This window comes from Ipomoea triloba, chromosome 12 (assembly GCF_003576645.1).
Source record: "Ipomoea triloba cultivar NCNSP0323 chromosome 12, ASM357664v1".
NCBI classification, from domain to species: domain Eukaryota; kingdom Viridiplantae; phylum Streptophyta; class Magnoliopsida; order Solanales; family Convolvulaceae; genus Ipomoea; species Ipomoea triloba.
The window spans coordinates 24,710,567-24,730,035 of record NC_044927.1 but is presented as its reverse complement, the minus strand read 5'-3'; the positions used below and the strand labels follow the sequence as shown (position 1 = coordinate 24,730,035).

Genomic DNA, 19,469 nt, shown 5'->3' with positions numbered 1-19,469 from the left:
AAGTGGGTTTCACATCTTGTGGATCTTCACATTACAACTGCGAGTTTTCCCATTAATAAAAAATAGCTAAGTTTTTCTTTCTCAAACCAAAAATTTCTTACTTAAAGTGGAAAAAACATGTGTCATTTTATTCACATCCATAAGTATTACTTAATTGAATTTAATTCAAAGTTTAGTAAATTTACTAGAAGTCAACATCATATTGAACCTACTTAACCTGACTCTTGATATAATACTATTAGACACTAACATAACATCGTATAGGTTTTGGTGTTCCTTCTTATCCATTCTAGTTTAGGAGAGGAAATATTTGGCTGATAGTAATATTTTGTTGACGAAAGAATGATGACTGCAATTACAACACATCGTTGACATTTCTATTTACCAATGGTACGTGTTACATTTTGTTGATGAAAGTTAGTTGCATTTGAAATCAGTAGAATTGATTGGTCATTATGCAGTCATCCCAAGTGAAAATTATTTTAATACATTTGACAAAAAGAAAATAAATACTAAAATAAACTATAAAAAAAAAAAAAAAAACGTTAGATTACTATAATAATATCTTCAAAAAGTAATTCGCGGAATCCTTTTCGAAATGAGGGGAGTTCAAAAAATTGAAACCTACCCCAAGTGCTTAGTGAAATTCAAATGCTAACATGGCAAACTTATTTATTTATTTACTAGTATTTTTGGCATGTGCGTTACGCGGAATGAATTTGTTATAATATTTTAATAATATTTCGATCGATATACAATTATATAAATTATAACATCGAATATTGTATAGCGCAATTGATGAAATTGGTTAGATCGATTATGTTTTGTAACATGAGAAGATTGATTGTTGTGTAAACAGTTGTATGATGTACTATATATAGTCGACTATTCAAAAAAAAAAAAAAAAACAAAAAAAAAAAAAAAACAAAAACAAACAAACAAATAAACAATTGCCTTCTTAAACAAACTAAAATGTGTTAATACCTTCAATGGTCCTCCGAGTATTAGAGTTTTAGCAGTTGTGGTCCCTCAAGTTTAAAATGACCTTGAAGTTTTAAAAAATAACCACTTATGATTCTAATTCTTAAAATAACTCGAGTTTAAAATGAGCACGAGACGTCCTAAAAAGACCACAGGTGATTATTTTTTAAAACTTAGAGGACTATTGGAGGTTATTTTAAACTCGAAGGACTAAAGCTGGTAAAATCCTAATATTCAGAAGATCATTGAAGGTATTAACTCAAACTAAAATTGTGCAGCCCAATCAAATTGTTGATTGTTTATGTAAAAATGTTAATATGACATTTAAAATTGAAAAGTTTTAGCATAAAGCTAGTATGCTCAATAAATCAAATTTATGGATGGGTCGACTTGCAAAAAGAAAAGGGTTCATTCCAATGGTCTTGGGCTGCCGAATTTGGTGGAATCAACACCAATATCAATGATTTTTTTTTTTTTTTTTTTGCAACCTAGTGTTTTCACCGTCGGAAACAGTGCCTAATCCTCTCATTGAATTACAGGCACTTCGGAATGAGACAGGTGGTCTTAAAATTTAAAATTTACTCTATATCTGAAGCCAATGATACCAAAGATCTTGTGATCTAGTGGTACCCGCTTTACACTCCCACATGAAAGGGAGTGGGTTTGAGCTTCAGTGGAGACGATTGTTGACTCTTTGTGTTTCAGTAGGTTGAGAAAGTAACTATGAACACACGTGCTCCATAATCACAAGAAATCAGTAATATAATTTAAACAGCTACTCAAGTAAAAAAAGAACAATAGTTAATTCCAAGGACTGTGGTGATGCCGAATTTTGCGGAATCAACATCGGTATCAATGATGCTACTGAGCATTAATTCCCAAGAGATTTGAATTGTCAATACAGGCACACGTGTGTCCGTGATCATAGGAACTGAGCATTAATTCCCAAGAGATTTGGATTGTCAATACAGGCACACGTGTGCCCGTGATCACAGGAAAGCACGTTTTACACATCAGTAATATAATTTAAACAACTACTCAAATTTTACGGCTCGATTTTCAAAAAAAAAAAAGAACAATAGTTAATTTCAAAGACTGTGGTAATGCCGAATTTTGCGAAATCAACATCGGTATCAATGATGCTACTGAGCATTAATTCCCAGGAGATTTGGACTGTCAATACAGGCACACGTGTGTCCATGATCACAGGAAAGCACGTTTTACATATTAGTTTAGCAGTTTATGCAGTGAGAATCGCTAAAGGTGTTGTTCCAAAATCTTGATTCGTCATCTGAAATTATATATATATATATATATAAAAGAAAGCTATGTGGTTTATTATTTTAAAAAATCAAATAATCGACTATTAATGGAGTTAACGTGTTATTAAGTTATTTGGTTGGACTTCACAAATTTGACTTGTTTGAAACGTAAATTTCAACATGTTGAGTAATTCACTTGTATCTTTGTGTATAATTCAATGATTTCTTTGACCCTTCTTTCTTAAAAATAATGTGTGTGATTATTAATAGGAGAAATTTTGAGGAAATAAGATATAATATATTTTTAGTTGTATATTTAAATAAAATAGAAAGAAAAAGACAGAGAAAATGAGAGGATTGCAGTAATCTCAATTAAGCCTTTCGCTTAGGAAAGATAAGCGCAAATTATGTGTCGTGTGCGGGCATCACTTTTTAGTTGTGCTTTACAACTGAAGCCCCTACCAGTACGAATCGCAGTATAGACTATAGAGTCTTTGTATGCTTTCCTGTTTCTTCTTTTCCCACCTTCCATGGGGTTCATGCCTTCTCTCGTGACCCTAACCAGCCCACCGAGTTAAACTCACCTCCACCTCTACTCACTCATTTTTTCCATAAAAGCCTTTCTCTATCATGTCCTCTCTCACTTCATCTCTCCATCTTTGTCTCCCGATCAGCTCTCCGTAGATAGAGAGAATGGCATCGCCTCAGCTGCCGCTCCGGAACGGCGGCGTCCACACCCCCTCGCCGGGGCACAGAATCCAGCCTCCGTTTCACTCCACCGTCTCCGTGCACAAGCTCCGGCGCGTCAACGTTCTGTTGCTCATATTCCGCTTCGCCGCGTTCTGCTTCTCCCTCGCCGCCGCCGTTTTCATGCTCTCCAATTCGCACGATGCCGATTCTCCCAATTGGCACCAATTCGACGCGTTCAGGTACAATTCTCGCCTCCGCGACCGTCGATTCGGTAGAGAGAGTGTAGGTTTTAGTTCCGATCGGTTTAATTGAAAAGGAATTTTTGTCAGGTTCGTAGCGGTTGCGAATGCGATTGTCGCTGTGTATTCGTTCTTCGAAGTCGGAGCTTCGGTTTGGGAGATTTCTCGAGGCGCAACAGTATTTCCTGAAGTCATACAGGTCTGGTTCGATTTCGGCCACGATCAGGTTCTCCTCCTTTGACTCTATTTCGCACGCTGTTAACTGTTTTTCGTTTCCAGTTTGAAGCAATGTGAACAAAGTGCGCTGTCGTCTTCTGCTTGCTGTAGGTGTTTGCGTACATGTCACTGGCGGCGGCGGCAGTTGGGACGGCGTTCTCCCGGACGTTGCAGGGTACGGACACGTGTACGGATGACAATGCGTTCTGCGTCCAATCCTATATCTCGATCGCACTTGGATTCGCCGGATTCGCGTTCCTCAGCCTGTCTTCATTGGTTTCGGGTTATCGGGTCGTCTGTTTCGTAATTCACGGCTCTCGTTTTCATCTTTGAGATGCCGTTTTGGGCCTGATTTTTGTTATAGGGTTAGATTCGATTCTGGGTTAATTTGGGTTGGGCCCATATTTGATTCTATCAACGAGACTGGGCCCGATCATATCTGGACCTTGAAATTGATTCTATAGTGTAATTTTGCATTGAATTCATCAATTCAAACTATATAGTGGATAGAAGCTTTTGTAAAATTATATTTTTCAGGGTCAAAAAAAGTTTAAATGGGAAAAGTATAATTGTGGATCAACATTGATGCCTTTTACATCGAGCACCAGTGCATTATTATAGGTTTAAACTCTAAATCTGAGGGTCTCTCACCCTCTTGCCATGAGAATTGTGAGAGGAGATAAGTGCATTATTATAGGTTTAACCTCTAAATCTGAGGGTCTCTCACCCTCTTGCCATGAGAATTGTGAGAGGAGATAATTGCGAAATTACTTTTGTGACACGAAGTGTTTGCTTATTTTTTCTCCAGGTTGAGATCCTCCCCCATTGAGGAATTTTACAAACCTAAGTAATTGTTGTTTTGTTAGGAACTAAAACTACACTCAGACTTTCAACTACTGAGTTATACCTCGATGGCCCAAAGCATCATTATGTATACATACATGAATGCATTACTGCATTAGGGCATTTTTTACTATTGGCTTAATAACCACAAAGTTTCAAATTTAATTCCCTAAGAAAATGTTGTCTATTGATCTTCTCAATTTTAGTCGGTCAACTATGACAATCTAGGTTGATTTATCTCCTTGTGATCATTTACACGTTTATTGAATAGGATCACAAGACGAATTTAACACAAAATACTAACTTTGGTTAATGATTACAAATTTTCTCGTAAATCAAAGTCAATGATTTTTAAATATATTCAGCACAAAATACATGTATACATAATGGTATCATGTGAAAAAAATATTGATGTCAATCAACGCTATAACTTTTCTCTTATTTTAAATAATATAATATAGAATCTGACAAATATTAAAGTATAAAATTAGATTATGAAGTCAAGATTATAAAAATTACGGAGTATAAGTTACTGGTATTAAATTAGATTATGAAGTCAAATATTATAAAATTACTGAGTATAAGTTACTGGTATTAAATTAGATTATGAAGTCAAGATTATAAAAATTACGGAGTATAAGTTACTGGTATTAAATTAGATTATGAAGTAAAGATTATAAAAATTACGGAGTAATAATTTTTAATTAATTGCTGCCTACCTTCTGTTTAAATTAAAGACAAAGTCGTAGATCCAGAACAAGTACAGCGTACTTGTCAAATCTCGACGAACACCAGCTCAGTTTAGAAAGGACGTTATTACAAAATTACCCCTTATTGGAATATATAAACATACATACGATTAACCAACCTATATGGCATACGCCAAATCTACGTGCTGCTGACGTGCAGATGTTTTCGATAAAGTTTTACTCCGAATTTCTATTTCTTATTTACTATGAAATGAAATGTTTAAATTGTACTCCGTAATACAAAACCATAAAATATTATGAATATCTATCAACTCCGTAATACAAAACCATAAAATATTATGAATATCTATCATTAGTATTCATTACATATTTAATTGCAAGAATATATATATATATATATATATATATAAAATCCAAAACATTGATATATATATATATATATATATATATAAAATCCAAAACATTGATCTAGTAGATTCAACTGTTGAAAATAAATAAAACTTTGTAATATTTATGAAAATGACTATGCTCATTTTTACTTGATTTCTCATCCATCAGATCTTGCAAATCAATGATTTGAATTTGTCCACAAGTTCCTCACCTGGGGAGGTTGTTCTCATATAATTATGATTCTATATATGTGTGTGTGAACAATTCCTTCTTGTAAAAGTTATTAGTGATCTCAATCGTCTATCATGTTCATTAATGGTTTAAGATTTTAGTTAACAAATATGGGGTCAATTTTATAATTATTTTAAACTTTTAAAGTTGTAATTTTATAAAATTGACCACTTTCATTTTTTCCTTATTTTTTCAGTAGCTCTCAACTATTGATTTACAGACAGATCCAGATCAATTCTTACTTTTTATGTGATAGTCTATTATCATATGAACCCACCCATATATTGAGGAAGAATGAATGATCGGTCGTTTTCAACTGATTTGACCAATGTCAACCAACTAAAATGAATGTTTTGTGAAAAGCTTATTGTATCAGCTAATTGGTGTCAATGAATCATTTTATGAAAAAGTTAATTGAAGCAGCGTTTTACAATCAGTTGATTGCATTTAGTTTTTAAAAGCCTAAATTACCCCTTTTGTGCTATCTATGGAGAACTAGATTTTCTCAACCTACAAGTCAACAATTATAGAGGGGGAAATCACCATAGGGATGGGATGGGACTCTAAAATAGCTTCAAATTAATTTTCACCATTAATGTATTTTAAGTATTTATTTTATTTAAAAAAATCAAGGAAGTAGTAGATCTATTACCTCTATCGTTGTAATCGATCTCTAACCATGTCATCGAAATACTAACTATTGTTCGTGTCGTTGCCTTGTCGTCAAACACCAGCCATCATTGTTGTTGAAGCCACAACCGCAAAGAAATGAATTTCCTATGATGTTCAAAGGAAAAGAAATGAGTTTTATGTGCATATGAGGATAATAAATGAATTTTTTGTGTAAAGAAGGAGAAGACGATTGTAGAGAAGTTGTTGCCGACGATTTTAGCAAAGGAGAACAACTTCTCAGGAGATTTGGAGAAATGGAGAATGAAAAGAGTTGTGGCCTTTTGGTATTAGGGCTCATAAATTCTAGAGTCTTCTTAATGTTTACCCCTCCAAAAAAAAAAAAACTTCTTGTTAGATTTGGAGAAATAGAGAATTAGGGCTCCTAAATTCTAGACTCTTCTTAATATTTAATAAAAAGTTTTTCCCTCGCCCCCTTTTGTAATAATACTAATAGTAACTGATAGTGTAAATATAGTTGGAATGATAAAGCAAATAAAGTATTAATATTATTACGGTTGGGAAGATGACAAATGTTAACTATTATGTGTACCATGCTAAGTATGAGTTGCTCAGGAATGTGAACAATAGTGTGGTTATTGTTAGAAGAAGTCCATTCCCATGGACAATAAATGCGCCTTAAATAAAAAGAGTGTAAGGACACGAGTTGGCGACTCGACATGTCCTCCACATGTCTCGTAAAGGTTCGAGCGACAATATGGAGTAGACTAGTTGTCCTTATATGTCTAACTATGTGATGGGATGTTTGACGTGATTTGTTCTCGCTTGGTGCTTACTACATGATCGACTATGAGACCAATTGGGGTCGGATCATATGACTCAATGTTCTCTCATTCTCGAGAAGCAAAGTGTCAAGAATGCGATCTCCTTATCTCCTTGTGCTGTGGCTCCCCCTCAACAACTACACACGTTGCTTGACCAAAGTGAGTACGCGCCCATATTCTCTAATGAGAATTTCAACTTGAATTAAAGGTAAACTTTGTAAAGTTTTCTCTTCAACTCAATCAGGCCTTATCTGTGTATGAATCTCTGTAAAATCAACAACCGCTTCATAGAGATAGTATCTGTATTTATAGCTGCTGGAATCTTGATTCAGTTATAACTACATAACCATTCTGAACTATCTTGGCTGAACTAATGCAAACCTTGGTTCAGTGTTAAGTCTACATGTCTTCTGATCTTCAAGTCTTCTGTACTTCATGTTGAACTACCTATCAACTTGTACAGACTCGATCTATACTTAATGCAATAAGTCTTGGACTTCTACTTAACTATCTTTTGAACTATAAGTAAGATAACTAATTGATATGAAAATTGTAACAACTAGGGAGTTTTACAAATCATTTCAAATGCTCTTTTGATAAAAGACGTTTTATTAACACTTTTAAAGTTGCAATTAAACTTATTAACATTATATTTTGGTTCAATGAAGTCTAAAAACATGTTAGTGACCTGTGATAGCAGGTCACTATGGTTTCGGCATCATTTCTGACAAAAAATTGATCATCGGCGACCGACGCCGGTTGCCTTCTATGGTGACTATTTGTGGTCGCCTCTCTAGAGAAAGGCGAACAGAACTGGTCGCCTCTCCAGAGAGACTCCAAACAACCATAACTGGTCGCCTTTCTCCGGAAAGGTGACCAATGTCGTTCGCCAACTGTCGATTTTTGGTTGGAAATGATGCCTGAACCTTTTTTCACTAATATGCTTTTGGGCTTCATTGCACCAAAATAAAATGTTAATGGATTTAATTGTAACTTTAAAAAGTTTAGGTACCTAATTGACTTTTTAGGTAAAGTTTGATGGTTTATTTGATCATTTTTCCTTACTTTTATTATTTTGTAGGGGCATATGAGTATTTATACTTGTTATTCCTTACATTTCAAATCCAACCAAACAATGAAATCAATATTCCGAGTAATTTGTTTTTTCCACTAACCAAACAATGAAATTCATCTTCATAGTAATTACTTTTTTATGAAATTTTAATTCCATTCCCCATAAAATATTTTCCACGAACCAAACGGGCCTTAGGGAATGTAAGATTCCCACGTTTGGTTAAAATTGATGAATATGTAATATAAACCCGGTTGGTTTAGAGGTTATTTTGTATGTTATATATTATTTTTACTTTAATACACTTAACATATTTTCATGTATTTAAATAAACTTTAAAATTAAAATAAATAAATAAGATAGTGGTATCATATATAACTAGTACTTTCGCACGTGCGTGCACGGAATGTATTTGTTACAATATTTTAAAAATATTTGGATCGATATATAATTATATAAATTATAACATCGAATATTTTTTTGAGTACTATTGACCCTGTTACATGTAATATATGTTCATAACCCATGACCTCCCATCTGGGAGAGTTACTTCATGCCGCTTGACCACAATGCCTTTGGCTTCAATTAATGAAATTGGTTGGATCGATTATGTTTTCTAATGTTTTTCTTGCTTGAACTAGAGCAAGTAATTGTCCAATTACCTGTGCGATGCACATATACATTTTTTATTATATATTTATATAACAAAAATAAAGATGAAATTATAAAAAAATTCTAATATTGAATGTGTACATTTATTTGATTATAAGATTAGTGCAAAAGTATTACTCAATTAATTGAATAATATATGACTTGTTTGTCTACAATTATCTTAAAAAGATCGATATGTAATATGACTTATGTAATTATATTATTACTAAAATAAATATGGAAAAATGAGAAATAATTTAATTATAATTATTATAAAAATAAATTCAACGACCAATGTCTAGCTTAATTACCATAATAATTATTAGGAAATTATTATTAGTCAATTACACTAATATATGTGCAATTCTACTTTTATACCTTAAGTGTATTCATTTTCACCATATCTCATTTAGTTTTTTATGCTCCTCCATATTTGAATGAATTAATTGTAATTATTATAAAAAATCTAACAACCATGTTTAATTAATTTTTTTAAAGTTTAAATAATTTAAAGTTTTCAAAAGGAAAGTGTAATTAATTTTTTAATGTTTTAAAATAATTTTCAGTCAAATAATAATATCCTTTTTATTTTTCAATTTGTCTAATTTTCATTTCCATTTCCATTAGAATCTTTTTTTTATTTTATATTTTCAATCAATTAGTAAAATCAGTTTTCTTTTCCATTTTATCTTTACTATTATTTGGGCGGGAATTTCACAAAGGATGATTTTATGTTTATTATATTATTAGTAGTATAGATAAATATTCGAATTATTATTATTGGTGTAAATAATAATTAAAAAATTATTTTTTATTATAAAATTACGTAGAATTTGTTTCCATTATTCTCACAATTATAATAGATTAATTATTCTCATAATTTGGTAATAAAATTTTGTTACCAATTAAACATTATTAATTTTTTTTACCAATTAATTAATAATATTAGTTTGTGTGGAAAAGTTGAAGGGGATGATTTTACTTTTATTAATAGTATTGATACGTAAATATGGAAACAATATTACTAATTAATAGATATTAGTTAATTTCCATTTTACATTTTCTTACCAAATAAGCTTTATTAATTATTTGACTAATAAAATATTTAATTAATTGACTACAAAAGTTTGGGCGGAAAAATGAAATAGGAGGAGTTTACTTTTATATATAATATATAGTATAAAAGTATATATTACATTATTTAAAAATAATTAACTAAAAATTTGAACTTGAGAAAAAAACTTATTTCATAAGCCAACATGACAGTAATAAAACATAAAATAAAATATATAATTACAAAATAGTTAAATATGATAATATAATAAGTTAATATAAAATCTATATTTTATAATAATTAGAATTAAAATCGTAAAAATTGTATACATGATAATTTTGATAACCTAAGAATTGTGAGGGAATCACATACCCTTCAAAATTCTATGTGAAGACTGAAGAGTACGTTAAGTAGAAGATAACATAAACGAAACATGAGAATTTAAGCTTTGAAATGTCACTTACCATTGATTATGTTGTATATCTTCAACCAAACATAGCTAAAATGAACATTAGATCATCCTAATATGGTCCAAATTATTGTTATTATTAAAAATCCAAATATAGAGTTAATATATTTTACTAAAAATCAACAAATTACGGTTACAATCCCTTATTCCATCAATAACACAACCTCGTATACCCTATACACGTGGGTATATATACATCGGAATTCTGTCTTTTAGGAGCAAACTGCAAAAGAGACGAAGCAGTAGAGCTCTTGTTCATCAGTTGCGGGAAAAAAAAATCTATTCGCTTCTCTCGGTAATGACTTGCTTAATTGTTGATTAGTGTTTGTTTGTTACGATGATGATAAATGTTTAATCTTTTGGGGCGAATTAGATTCAGATCTGCAACTTTCCCTGTTCGGTTGTTCTGAAGCTTTGATCGCACTTCACTTTCAATCGCTGTCGTCCACCTTTTCCCCCTTTACGTAGTTTTGAAGATTTGATTTTTTTAATGAAAAATTTTCTGTTTCCTTGTCCCTGTCGTTGGTGGGTGTTAACGTTTGGTGTGACAGCAATCATGTTTTCATTCTTTAAATGTTTCTTTAGTTTAGTTGATTTTGATGTTTCTGATCGCATATATATACCTGCATTGGTCTCCATTCTGCTGCAATTAAGTCTCTCTAAGCCCTCATTCCATTCCAATTAGCATTACAATATCTGAGGTTGTTGAATTTTTTACATTTTCATTGAATTGATTAGACATTGTGATTAGGTCTCACTTTTCTTGTTTTTGTCTGCAATGTGGTTAATTTGTGATGATTTTTGCTTATTCCCATGTTGTTTTACTAGATTTGCAAAGGTTTTGTTGGGATTTATGGTATTGTGGTTGTGTTGGTTAGGTAACAGGTGTTTGGAAGAATGGCCTCAAATGGAGTAAAGCCACCTCCAGAACCATCACCTTTGAGAAAGGCGAAATTTTTCCAGGTATGATAGTGCTTTAAGCTATGGCTATGAGTTTAAACTTTGAAGTCTACTGTAGTGGGAGATATTTGTTTTGGTTTCTGGTTTCGATTACTCTGAATGAATGAATGAATACCTTTATTTCTCGGGATTTGAATTGACAGGCAAACATGAGAATTTTGGTTACTGGTGGTGCTGGTTTCATTGGCTCTCACCTTGTAGACAAGCTCATGGAAAACGAGAAGAACGAGGTGATTGTTGTGGATAACTATTTTACTGGATCGAAGGATAACCTCAAGCAGTGGATTGGACATCCGAGATTTGAGCTCATACGTCATGGTATCACACTCTTTAGTCTTTACCTCTCTGTCTGATCTTCTAATACGGTTTGCACTTTTGGAGTCTTCGAAAACTTATCATATATTATGTTCTCTATTCTCGTTCAGATGTCACGGAGCCGTTGTTGATTGAAGTTGACCAAATTTATCATCTTGCTTGTCCTGCTTCCCCAATTTTTTACAAGTACAATCCCGTGAAGGTTGGTAAATAAGCGGCATTTCTGTTATGTCTTCCTTTATGTTTTTGTTTCTACAAATAAAATCCCGTGAGTTACTCTTGCATATTGGAGGGTCGATGAAAGAGGAATTTAGTTTTATGCCACTTTGGAAATACTACGTAGTTGTGACATATAACGTGATGCATTGTCTGACAATTACTTGCTTATTTGGATTGTTTGATGTATCACTTGCAGACAATTAAGACAAATGTTATTGGGACATTGAACATGTTGGGACTTGCCAAGAGAGTCGGTGCAAGGTTAAAATTTTTATCACTAAATATATTTTTCCTATTATATGATTTTATTTTTTTCTAACCTTTTATACTATGCAATAGGATTCTGCTCACTTCGACTTCTGAGGTTTATGGAGATCCTCTCGTGCACCCTCAGGACGAGAGCTATTGGGGCAATGTTAACCCGATTGGTAATAAACGAGTTCCTGTTTGGGTTCTGGAATTATTTAATCATGACTCTTGGCTTGTGTTCTGGAATTATTTAATCACGACTCTTTGCATTTCAGGAGTAAGGAGCTGTTATGATGAGGGAAAACGAGTCGCAGAAACATTGATGTTTGATTATCATAGGCAGCACGGAATTGGTAACACTTTTGTCATTTTGTTCCACTTGGATAGCCGAGAATCACTTGGATTTATTGTTTTTTCTCAACCGATTTCTTTTCTTTTCTTTTCTTTTCACATTGCCAGAAATCCGAATTGCCAGAATCTTCAATACTTATGGACCTCGGATGAACATTGACGATGGCCGTGTTGTCAGCAATTTCATTGCTCAGGCGATTCGGTAATATTTGCAGAGTCCATATATTGGCTCTTGTTTGAACTTAATTATGTTTCTTTCGACTCGCTCTAACTAAAACCTGTTTACTTTTTGAACTCTGGTTAGTGATGAGCCCTTGACTGTCCAACTGCCCGGAACACAAACTCGTAGCTTTTGCTATGTTTCTGACATGGTAATGCTGTAAATCACAATTCTTTACTCGCTTAAACAAGTTATAGATCAAAACATTCATTTTTTTTTTTGGACTTGTCTCGTTGGTTAAGGTTGATGGTCTTATTCGGCTCATGGCGGGAGACAACACGGGACCTATTAACATTGGGAATCCAGGTTGGTCCTTCTTATTACTCGATTTCTTTCGCTACTGTGTGAAACACGACTGACTTGAAGGTCTTTGGTATCAGGTGAATTCACAATGCTCGAGCTGGCTGATACTGTGAAAGAGGTAACGATCTGAACTTGTCAGGCCCCACACGCTTTCCTCTCCTCAGAACGAACGCCATTTTGTTAGATTACTTACCCTGCAACGTTTTTTCCCTTTTCTCTGCCCAGATGATTAACTCGGATGTTAAAATTGTTACGGTGGAGAACACGCCGGATGATCCTCGACAGAGAAAGCCAGACATCACGAAGGCGAAGGAGTTGCTCGGCTGGGAACCGAAGGTGAAGTTGCGCGATGGGATTCCTCTTATGGAGGACGATTTCCGCGCCAGGCTTGGGATTGTAAGAAAGAGTTAAGCTGCAGTGATTGGATTTGAGATGAGAGACCCTCTGTGTTTTTTACTTCAAATTTGTTCTTTTTTTCTTCTTTTTAATTTACCCTTTATGGGGAATAAGTTGTGTGATTGCGGATTTTGCCACTTTATATTAATATATACACGAAATATTTTCCATTCAAAATGATGTTCCTGCATGTGTTAACTAGGCAGTCCCAGGATGTCTGCAGTTTTAGTTCAAAATCAAGAAAAATGTTAAAAGCTGTCCCAAAATGTGTGGCCTAGTATGTAAAACATGATTCTTGTACTAGGTTACGAGTTTGATTCTTGTCAAAATTATCTCAGTCGAGCCTGTTACATAAGATCAAACCTTTCATTTGTGATTTGCAAGCTATTATAAAGAGGTGAAATTTATACATTTTTCTGTGTGATTTGTAAACTATTACTCACCATTGGATAGTAATGGCATGTTTAAGAAATATGTTAAAAGATATCGTAAAATGGGTGGTTGAGTTTAATTCTTGTCAATATCTTCTTGGTTGATTCTGTCAGAGAGTCAAACTTCTCTTTTATTATTTGCAAGTTATCTGTCAGAGAGTCAAACTTCTCTTTTATTATTTGCAAGTTATTATACCATAGTCAAATTAGTTGAGGTTTTCTCTTAGAACATGGTTGAGAATTACATTTCAAAATTATGTCTTCACCACACCCCAATTGAAGGACTAAAAAGGAGAAAAAGATTTCAACACAATCAGACTGAATTACACAACTTCTCTTCCATTTCTTTTTGTGTTGTAAAAGCTTCTCAAAACAGTTGGCATTGTGCACTAAAATGGAGAACAACATTGTAATACCTTATTACCTTTGAAGGACATGTTTTGAACATAAGAAAAGTTCCAACAAACCAACTGCATGTCTGCAGCATTCCTTGAGTGAAGTTGAAACATTTGTATAATGTATGGACAATAAAAAGGTTGTCATCTGAGGAGATATTTGAACAACAGAGGCTCATTATATATACTAAACAATCTTACCTAATATTTTATGTACATTCACTTCATAAATTATATATAGGTTATAATTAACATATTATGTATTTATATTTAAAGTATTACGTACGTTTAGTTAATTAGCATACTATTTACTTTTAATTTATTTATATGTACATAATTTAATAAAATATATAATATATTAACTATAGGTACATAAGAGCATCTCCATTCATTTTAAATTTTATTGGGTTTTTTACAGTGACACTTAAATAGAAAAAGAAGAAATTAAGAAAAAAAAGTTGAGATCTCAAAAAAAAAAAAAAGAGTAAATTACTAATGTGCCCAGCTGGCACGTAAACTGCACGCGCTCAGCTAGGCATAATATAAGGTGGATTGTGGCTCATAGTATAATTTGTCATTTTCTAGCAACCGGGCCATCCCATCCTATTGGGCTATTCATGTGTTGGCCTAATTGATATATGACCCAAAATATGGATCTTAATTTGGGCTAAAGCCCATATTCTATTTACTATACCCATGCCAGGTCATCAATCTGCGTGAGATAACCACATTAAAGCCGTCAATCTGAACCTTATCAACAGTCAACGCCGACAATAAATTTCAATAAAAGAATATCTCAAAATGCTTTGGGACAACATTCAGGGCATCACTAAGTCAGCGATTCGAAGGCTGGCGAGAAGAGGCGGCATGAGGAGGATTAGCGGTCTCATCTATGAGGAAGCCCGTGGAGTGCTCAAGATATTTTTGGAAAATGTAATTTATGATGTCGTGGCTTACACGGAGCTTGCACGGAGGAAGACAGTTACCACCATGGATGTCGTTTATGCTCTGAAGAGGCAAGGTAAGACTCTACGATTTTGGTGGTTGATTTGTGTATGAATCTGGGTTTAGGGTTTGGGTTTAGTCATCTTGCTGTAATTGTTTGGGCTTCAGTAGAATGTTAGTGCTTCATACCATGTATGTTTCACTTTCTAAATTCTTAGTACAATTACACCATTTGTCATATTTATTGCCTCCCATTTTTACTAACTTTTATTTTCTTTGAGTCATTTATTCAAGAGTTAATTCCAGCAATGGTCCCCCGACTATGTTGATTTTCCAAAATTGGTCCTTGTCTTTTAATTTGGACGAAAAAGACATTTAACTATTGAATTTGTTCCAACATTAGTCCTTCCGTTTATGATCCGTTAGTGAGGTGTTATATGTGGGGGTAAATGAGTCTTTTCATTTTTTGCCTTCCTCAACTACTACCATTGAACCAATCAACAAAGCATAATCCAAAAAGAAGCATTTAAACCGTTGTTGGCCTCCATGGACCACCGTGCTCGCCCCTGCCTCACCTTCTCCCTAACCTCATTCAGCACATTCACATCATCCACATTCCCCTCCACCGTGAACCCATACATATCCTGGAATTTCACCGTCAGGTTCGCCCTCTTCGCGTGGATGCTCGGCTGGAGTGTTGTGATATGCGATCCGTACTCCAAGCCCAACGCTTTTGAGCCACCAATTAGGGTTTAGGAAATAATATTGCAGAATTGGGGATTTACAAATTTCATTCGAATGAGAGAAGGCAATAAACACGCCACCGCCGTCGCACGCTCGTATGCTACAGACGTCACGCCACCGCTGTCGCATGCTCGTTTGCTACAGACTTCACGCCACCGCCATCGCCTGCCGAGAATCTGCTTGTCTGCCGGTCACACAACCGCAACCGTCTCACGTCTCCACCGCCACCGTCGCACGTCTCCACCGTCGCCGTCGCACATCTCCACCGCCGACCAATTTCAATGTTTCATAGAAATTAATTCATACATTTTGGTTGTTGATTTGTGTTTTGTGAAGTTATTTGAATAAATTTTCTGCTGGGAAAGTTGTTGGGGTTTGGTAGTTTACTCCCTGTGAAAAGCTGAAGAGGAAGAAGATGAAATATAATGAAAAGACCCATTTACCCCCACATATAACACCTCACTAACGGATCATAAATGGAAAGACTAATGTCGGAACAAATTCAATAATTAAGTGTCTTTTTCGTCCAAATTAAAAGACAATGATCAATTTTGAAAAATCAACATAGTAGTTAAGTGTCTTTTTCATCCAAATTAAAAGACAAGGATCAATTTTGGAAAATCAACATAGTCGGGGGACCATTGCTGGAATTAACTCTTTATTCAACACCGAATCATCAAAATGAAGTTGGAATGTCTTTAATTAGGTTTGAGCGTGCAAAATGGAAACAATCTTATATTGCGTTTACACTGGAAACTAAGAATCTAAAAATCTTATATTGCGTTTACACGGGAAACTAAGAATCTGAAAAATGATAACATGAAATTAGGGCCCAACCGGGTTCGAACCGGTGACCTCTTGATCTGCAGTCAAATGCTCTACCACTGAGCTATGGACCCCAATTGACACAAAATTCAACAGTATATAAAATGATTCATCGGGTAGACCATTCTTATATCCGAACCCGTCCGATGCACATGCCTACTCATAGTATAATTTTCCATTTTCTAGCAACCGGGCCATGCCATCCTATTGGGCTGCCCATACATTGTCCTAATTTATATATGTCCAAAAATAGAGATCTTAATTTGAGTTGAAGATCATATTCTATTTACTATATCCAAGTCACGTCATTGATCCGCGTGAGATAGTCACATTTAAGTCGTCAATCTAAACCTTATCAACGATCAACGCCGACACTAAATATCAATAAAAGAATATCCAAAACGTATTTCCCAAAATTTCATCAAAATTAAAAATCGACCGCAAATTTGTAAATCCGCCACCGATTCAAACCAATATATAACCAGCGAACCCATGCACGTTTCTTCCATTCAAGCTAGAGATAAAGCTCCAAAGCAAGGAATTTAATTCACTTAATTCTTCTTTGTTCAATCATGTCTGGCCGTGGAAAAGGGGGTTTGGGGTTGGGGTTGGGTGGCGCCAAGCATCACCAGAAGGTGCTTTGGGACATCATTCAGGGCATCACCATGTCGGCGATTCGAAGGCTGGCGAGAAGAGGATTTGCAGGCCTCATCTACGGGAAAACCGGGAAAATGTGATTCAGGGCATCACCAAGTCGGTGATTCAAGAATTCCTGGAAAATGTGATTCGTGATACCGTGACTTACACGGAGCATGCACGGAGGAAGACGGTTACCACCATGGATGTGATTTATGCTCTGAATTTGGTGGTTGATTTGTGTATGAATGTGGTTAATACCGTGTATGTTTCACTTTCTAAATATGAAACATTTAAACTATTAATGTTATAATGTATTAACTAATACTCTAATAGTCTAATAATAAGTAATAACTAATAAGTAATAACTTAATAAAATAATACGTAATAATTAAATTAAACTAATAAGTAATGAACTAATAATTAATAAATAATAACTAATAAGTAATAACTTAATAAGTATTAAAAATTTAACTATTAAAGTGTAAAGGCTTACAATATTAAACACTTTACAATTATTAACTCTTAAAATATATTTTTTTAATTTTTTTAAAAATTTTTTTTAAAAAAAAAAAAAAAAACCTAGGCGCCCGCCTAGCGATTTTTGCAACCTTGAATACAATTACTCCATTTGTCATATTTGTTGCCTCCCATTTCACTATTTCAGCAACGAATCATCAAAAATAAAGTTGGCATGTTTTCAATTAGGTTGGACCGTGGAAAATGAAAACAACCTTAAATTGCGTTTGCACTAGAAACTAGGGTCCAACCGGGTGGAAAATTAAAACAACCTTAAATTGCGTTTGCACTAGAAACTAGGGTCCAACCGAGTTTGAACCAACAATCGCTTGATTTACAATCAAATGCTCTACCACTAAGCTATGGACCCTTTTATCATAAGATTCAACAATATATAAAATGATTTATGTGTATGTACTCTTTGATGGTATCACCCTTAGTAATAGTTTTTAAATGAGTGTCATAATGCATATAAAGCTCAATTGATTAATCAATTTAAAAAGAAATTAGTACTTTTACTTGTAGTCATGTATATAGTTTAAGGTTTGATTCTTATTAGTGTAAATATGAGCGTTATGGTTGTAACATGTAACTATATGTTAGGTTCAAGTTTGTAATGGAAGAAAAATGATAAAACAATAGCAAAGAAGAGTCTGAGTAGCTTGGAGCTATGAAAGTCAAGTAGAATGTATTAAAGTTGTCTCATTGTCTAATTATACAAATAATATTTGTTTTAGCTATTTTATGGTTATAATGTATATATGATTACAAATAACTTTATTACACGGGTTGTTTGTACTCATGACTGTCGCAATCCCCTCTGATGCCCACCAATACATAATCCATTGAACATACCTAACTCGAGTTACAGTCTTAGTTTATTATCTTCTCTTGCCTTAGAGACTTATGCATTGCCTTATTACTGGCCTAGCCAAGCTCCTAATTAGTGTCGAGCTGGGTGTAGGACCTGTAGGTAATGCTCCCAACAATTTTTTACCCACAATGCATGTAATTATTTCTCAAAAATAATAATTTTAGAAAATAGGTATCTTAAAAAATAAAATAAAGGAGATAAGTGGATATCCATCTCATGAATTCACAATACCAAAAGCCATGCCCCAAAGTCATCCCAATGCAGACGTTTTTGTTTTTTTTTTTTCTTTTCACATTTTCCATATTTGGTAAAACGTTACATATGTATGTAACTATTTATGGCAATTGTTATAATATTGAGAGAATTAAATAATGGCTGGCTTGGGTAGTTCTATGTATTTATCAACCTGACAACTAAGAAGCACTAAACTTTATTATACCAAGAGTCAAATTAGTTGAGGTTTTGTCTTAGAACATGGTTGAGAATTACATTTCAAAATTATGTCTTCACCACACCCCAATTGAAGCACTCAAAAGGAGAAAAAGATTTCAACACAATCAGACTAAATTACACAACTTCTCTTCCATTTCTTTTTGTGTTGTAAAAACTTCTCAAAACAGTTGGCTTTGTGTCCTAAAATGGAGAACAACATTATAATACCTTATTACCTTTGAAGGACATGTTTTGAACCTAAGAAAAATTCCAACAAACCAACTGCATTTCTGCAGCATTCCTTGAGGGAAGTTGAAACATATGTATACTGTATGGACAATAAAAAGGTTGTCATCTGAAGAGATATTTGAACAACAGAGGCTCATTATATGT

The 19,469-nt window shown here is 33.9% G+C and overlaps 2 protein-coding genes and 2 non-coding genes across 6 annotated transcripts; 2 read left to right on the top strand and 2 right to left on the bottom strand.

Moving 5' to 3' along the window:
* Positions 1–2,665: 2,665 nt before the first annotated feature.
* LOC115999830 (CASP-like protein 4C2) lies at positions 2,666–3,968 on the top strand. The gene is made up of 3 exons (XM_031239759.1): positions 2,666–3,172; positions 3,263–3,398; positions 3,500–3,968. The coding sequence occupies exons 1-3, from the start codon at positions 2,937–2,939 to the stop codon at positions 3,719–3,721; spliced, it is 594 nt and encodes a 197-aa protein (XP_031095619.1). The 5' UTR covers positions 2,666–2,936; the 3' UTR covers positions 3,722–3,968.
* Positions 3,969–10,443: 6,475 nt separating this feature from the next.
* Positions 10,444–13,651, top strand: LOC115999157 (UDP-glucuronic acid decarboxylase 6-like). Of its 3 annotated transcripts, none has more exons than XM_031238949.1 (12): positions 10,444–10,557; positions 11,141–11,225; positions 11,366–11,540; positions 11,648–11,739; positions 11,953–12,017; positions 12,096–12,184; positions 12,281–12,358; positions 12,465–12,558; positions 12,661–12,727; positions 12,819–12,882; positions 12,957–12,997; positions 13,105–13,651. In XM_031238949.1, exons 2-12 carry the CDS (start codon positions 11,160–11,162, stop codon positions 13,288–13,290), a joined length of 1,017 nt encoding a protein of 338 aa, XP_031094809.1. In that variant the 5' UTR covers positions 10,444–10,557; positions 11,141–11,159; the 3' UTR covers positions 13,291–13,651. The 3 variants fall into 3 exon arrangements, with proteins under 3 accessions (XP_031094809.1, XP_031094811.1, XP_031094810.1); XM_031238951.1 differs by having other exon boundaries at positions 10,515–10,557; positions 11,148–11,225; XM_031238950.1 differs by lacking the exon at positions 10,444–10,557 and adding an exon at positions 10,860–10,963.
* Positions 13,652–16,617: 2,966 nt separating this feature from the next.
* On the bottom strand, positions 16,618–16,689 carry TRNAC-GCA. Its single transcript has one exon. It is a non-coding gene; the product is annotated as a tRNA-Cys (tRNA).
* A 1,379-nt stretch (positions 16,690–18,068) lies between these two features.
* Positions 18,069–18,140, bottom strand: TRNAY-GUA. Its single transcript has one exon. It is a non-coding gene; the product is annotated as a tRNA-Tyr (tRNA).
* Between the last annotated feature and the right edge of the window lie 1,329 nt (positions 18,141–19,469).

Bases quoted from the DNA above. Each gene is read 5' to 3' on its own strand.
- LOC115999830 (XM_031239759.1), top strand. From the start codon at position 2,937: ATGGCATCGCCTCAGCTGCCGCTCCGGAACGGCGGCGTCCACACCCCC. The intron at 3,173-3,262 runs GTACAATTCTCG...AATTTTTGTCAG, and splicing joins CACCAATTCGACGCGTTCAG to GTTCGTAGCGGTTGCGAATG. The intron at 3,399-3,499 runs GTTCTCCTCCTT...TGCTTGCTGTAG, and splicing joins TCGATTTCGGCCACGATCAG to GTGTTTGCGTACATGTCACT.
- LOC115999157 (XM_031238949.1), top strand. From the start codon at position 11,160: ATGGCCTCAAATGGAGTAAAGCCACCTCCAGAACCATCACCTTTGAGA. The intron at 11,226-11,365 runs GTATGATAGTGC...TTGAATTGACAG, and splicing joins GAAAGGCGAAATTTTTCCAG to GCAAACATGAGAATTTTGGT. The intron at 12,018-12,095 runs GTTAAAATTTTT...ACTATGCAATAG, and splicing joins GCCAAGAGAGTCGGTGCAAG to GATTCTGCTCACTTCGACTT.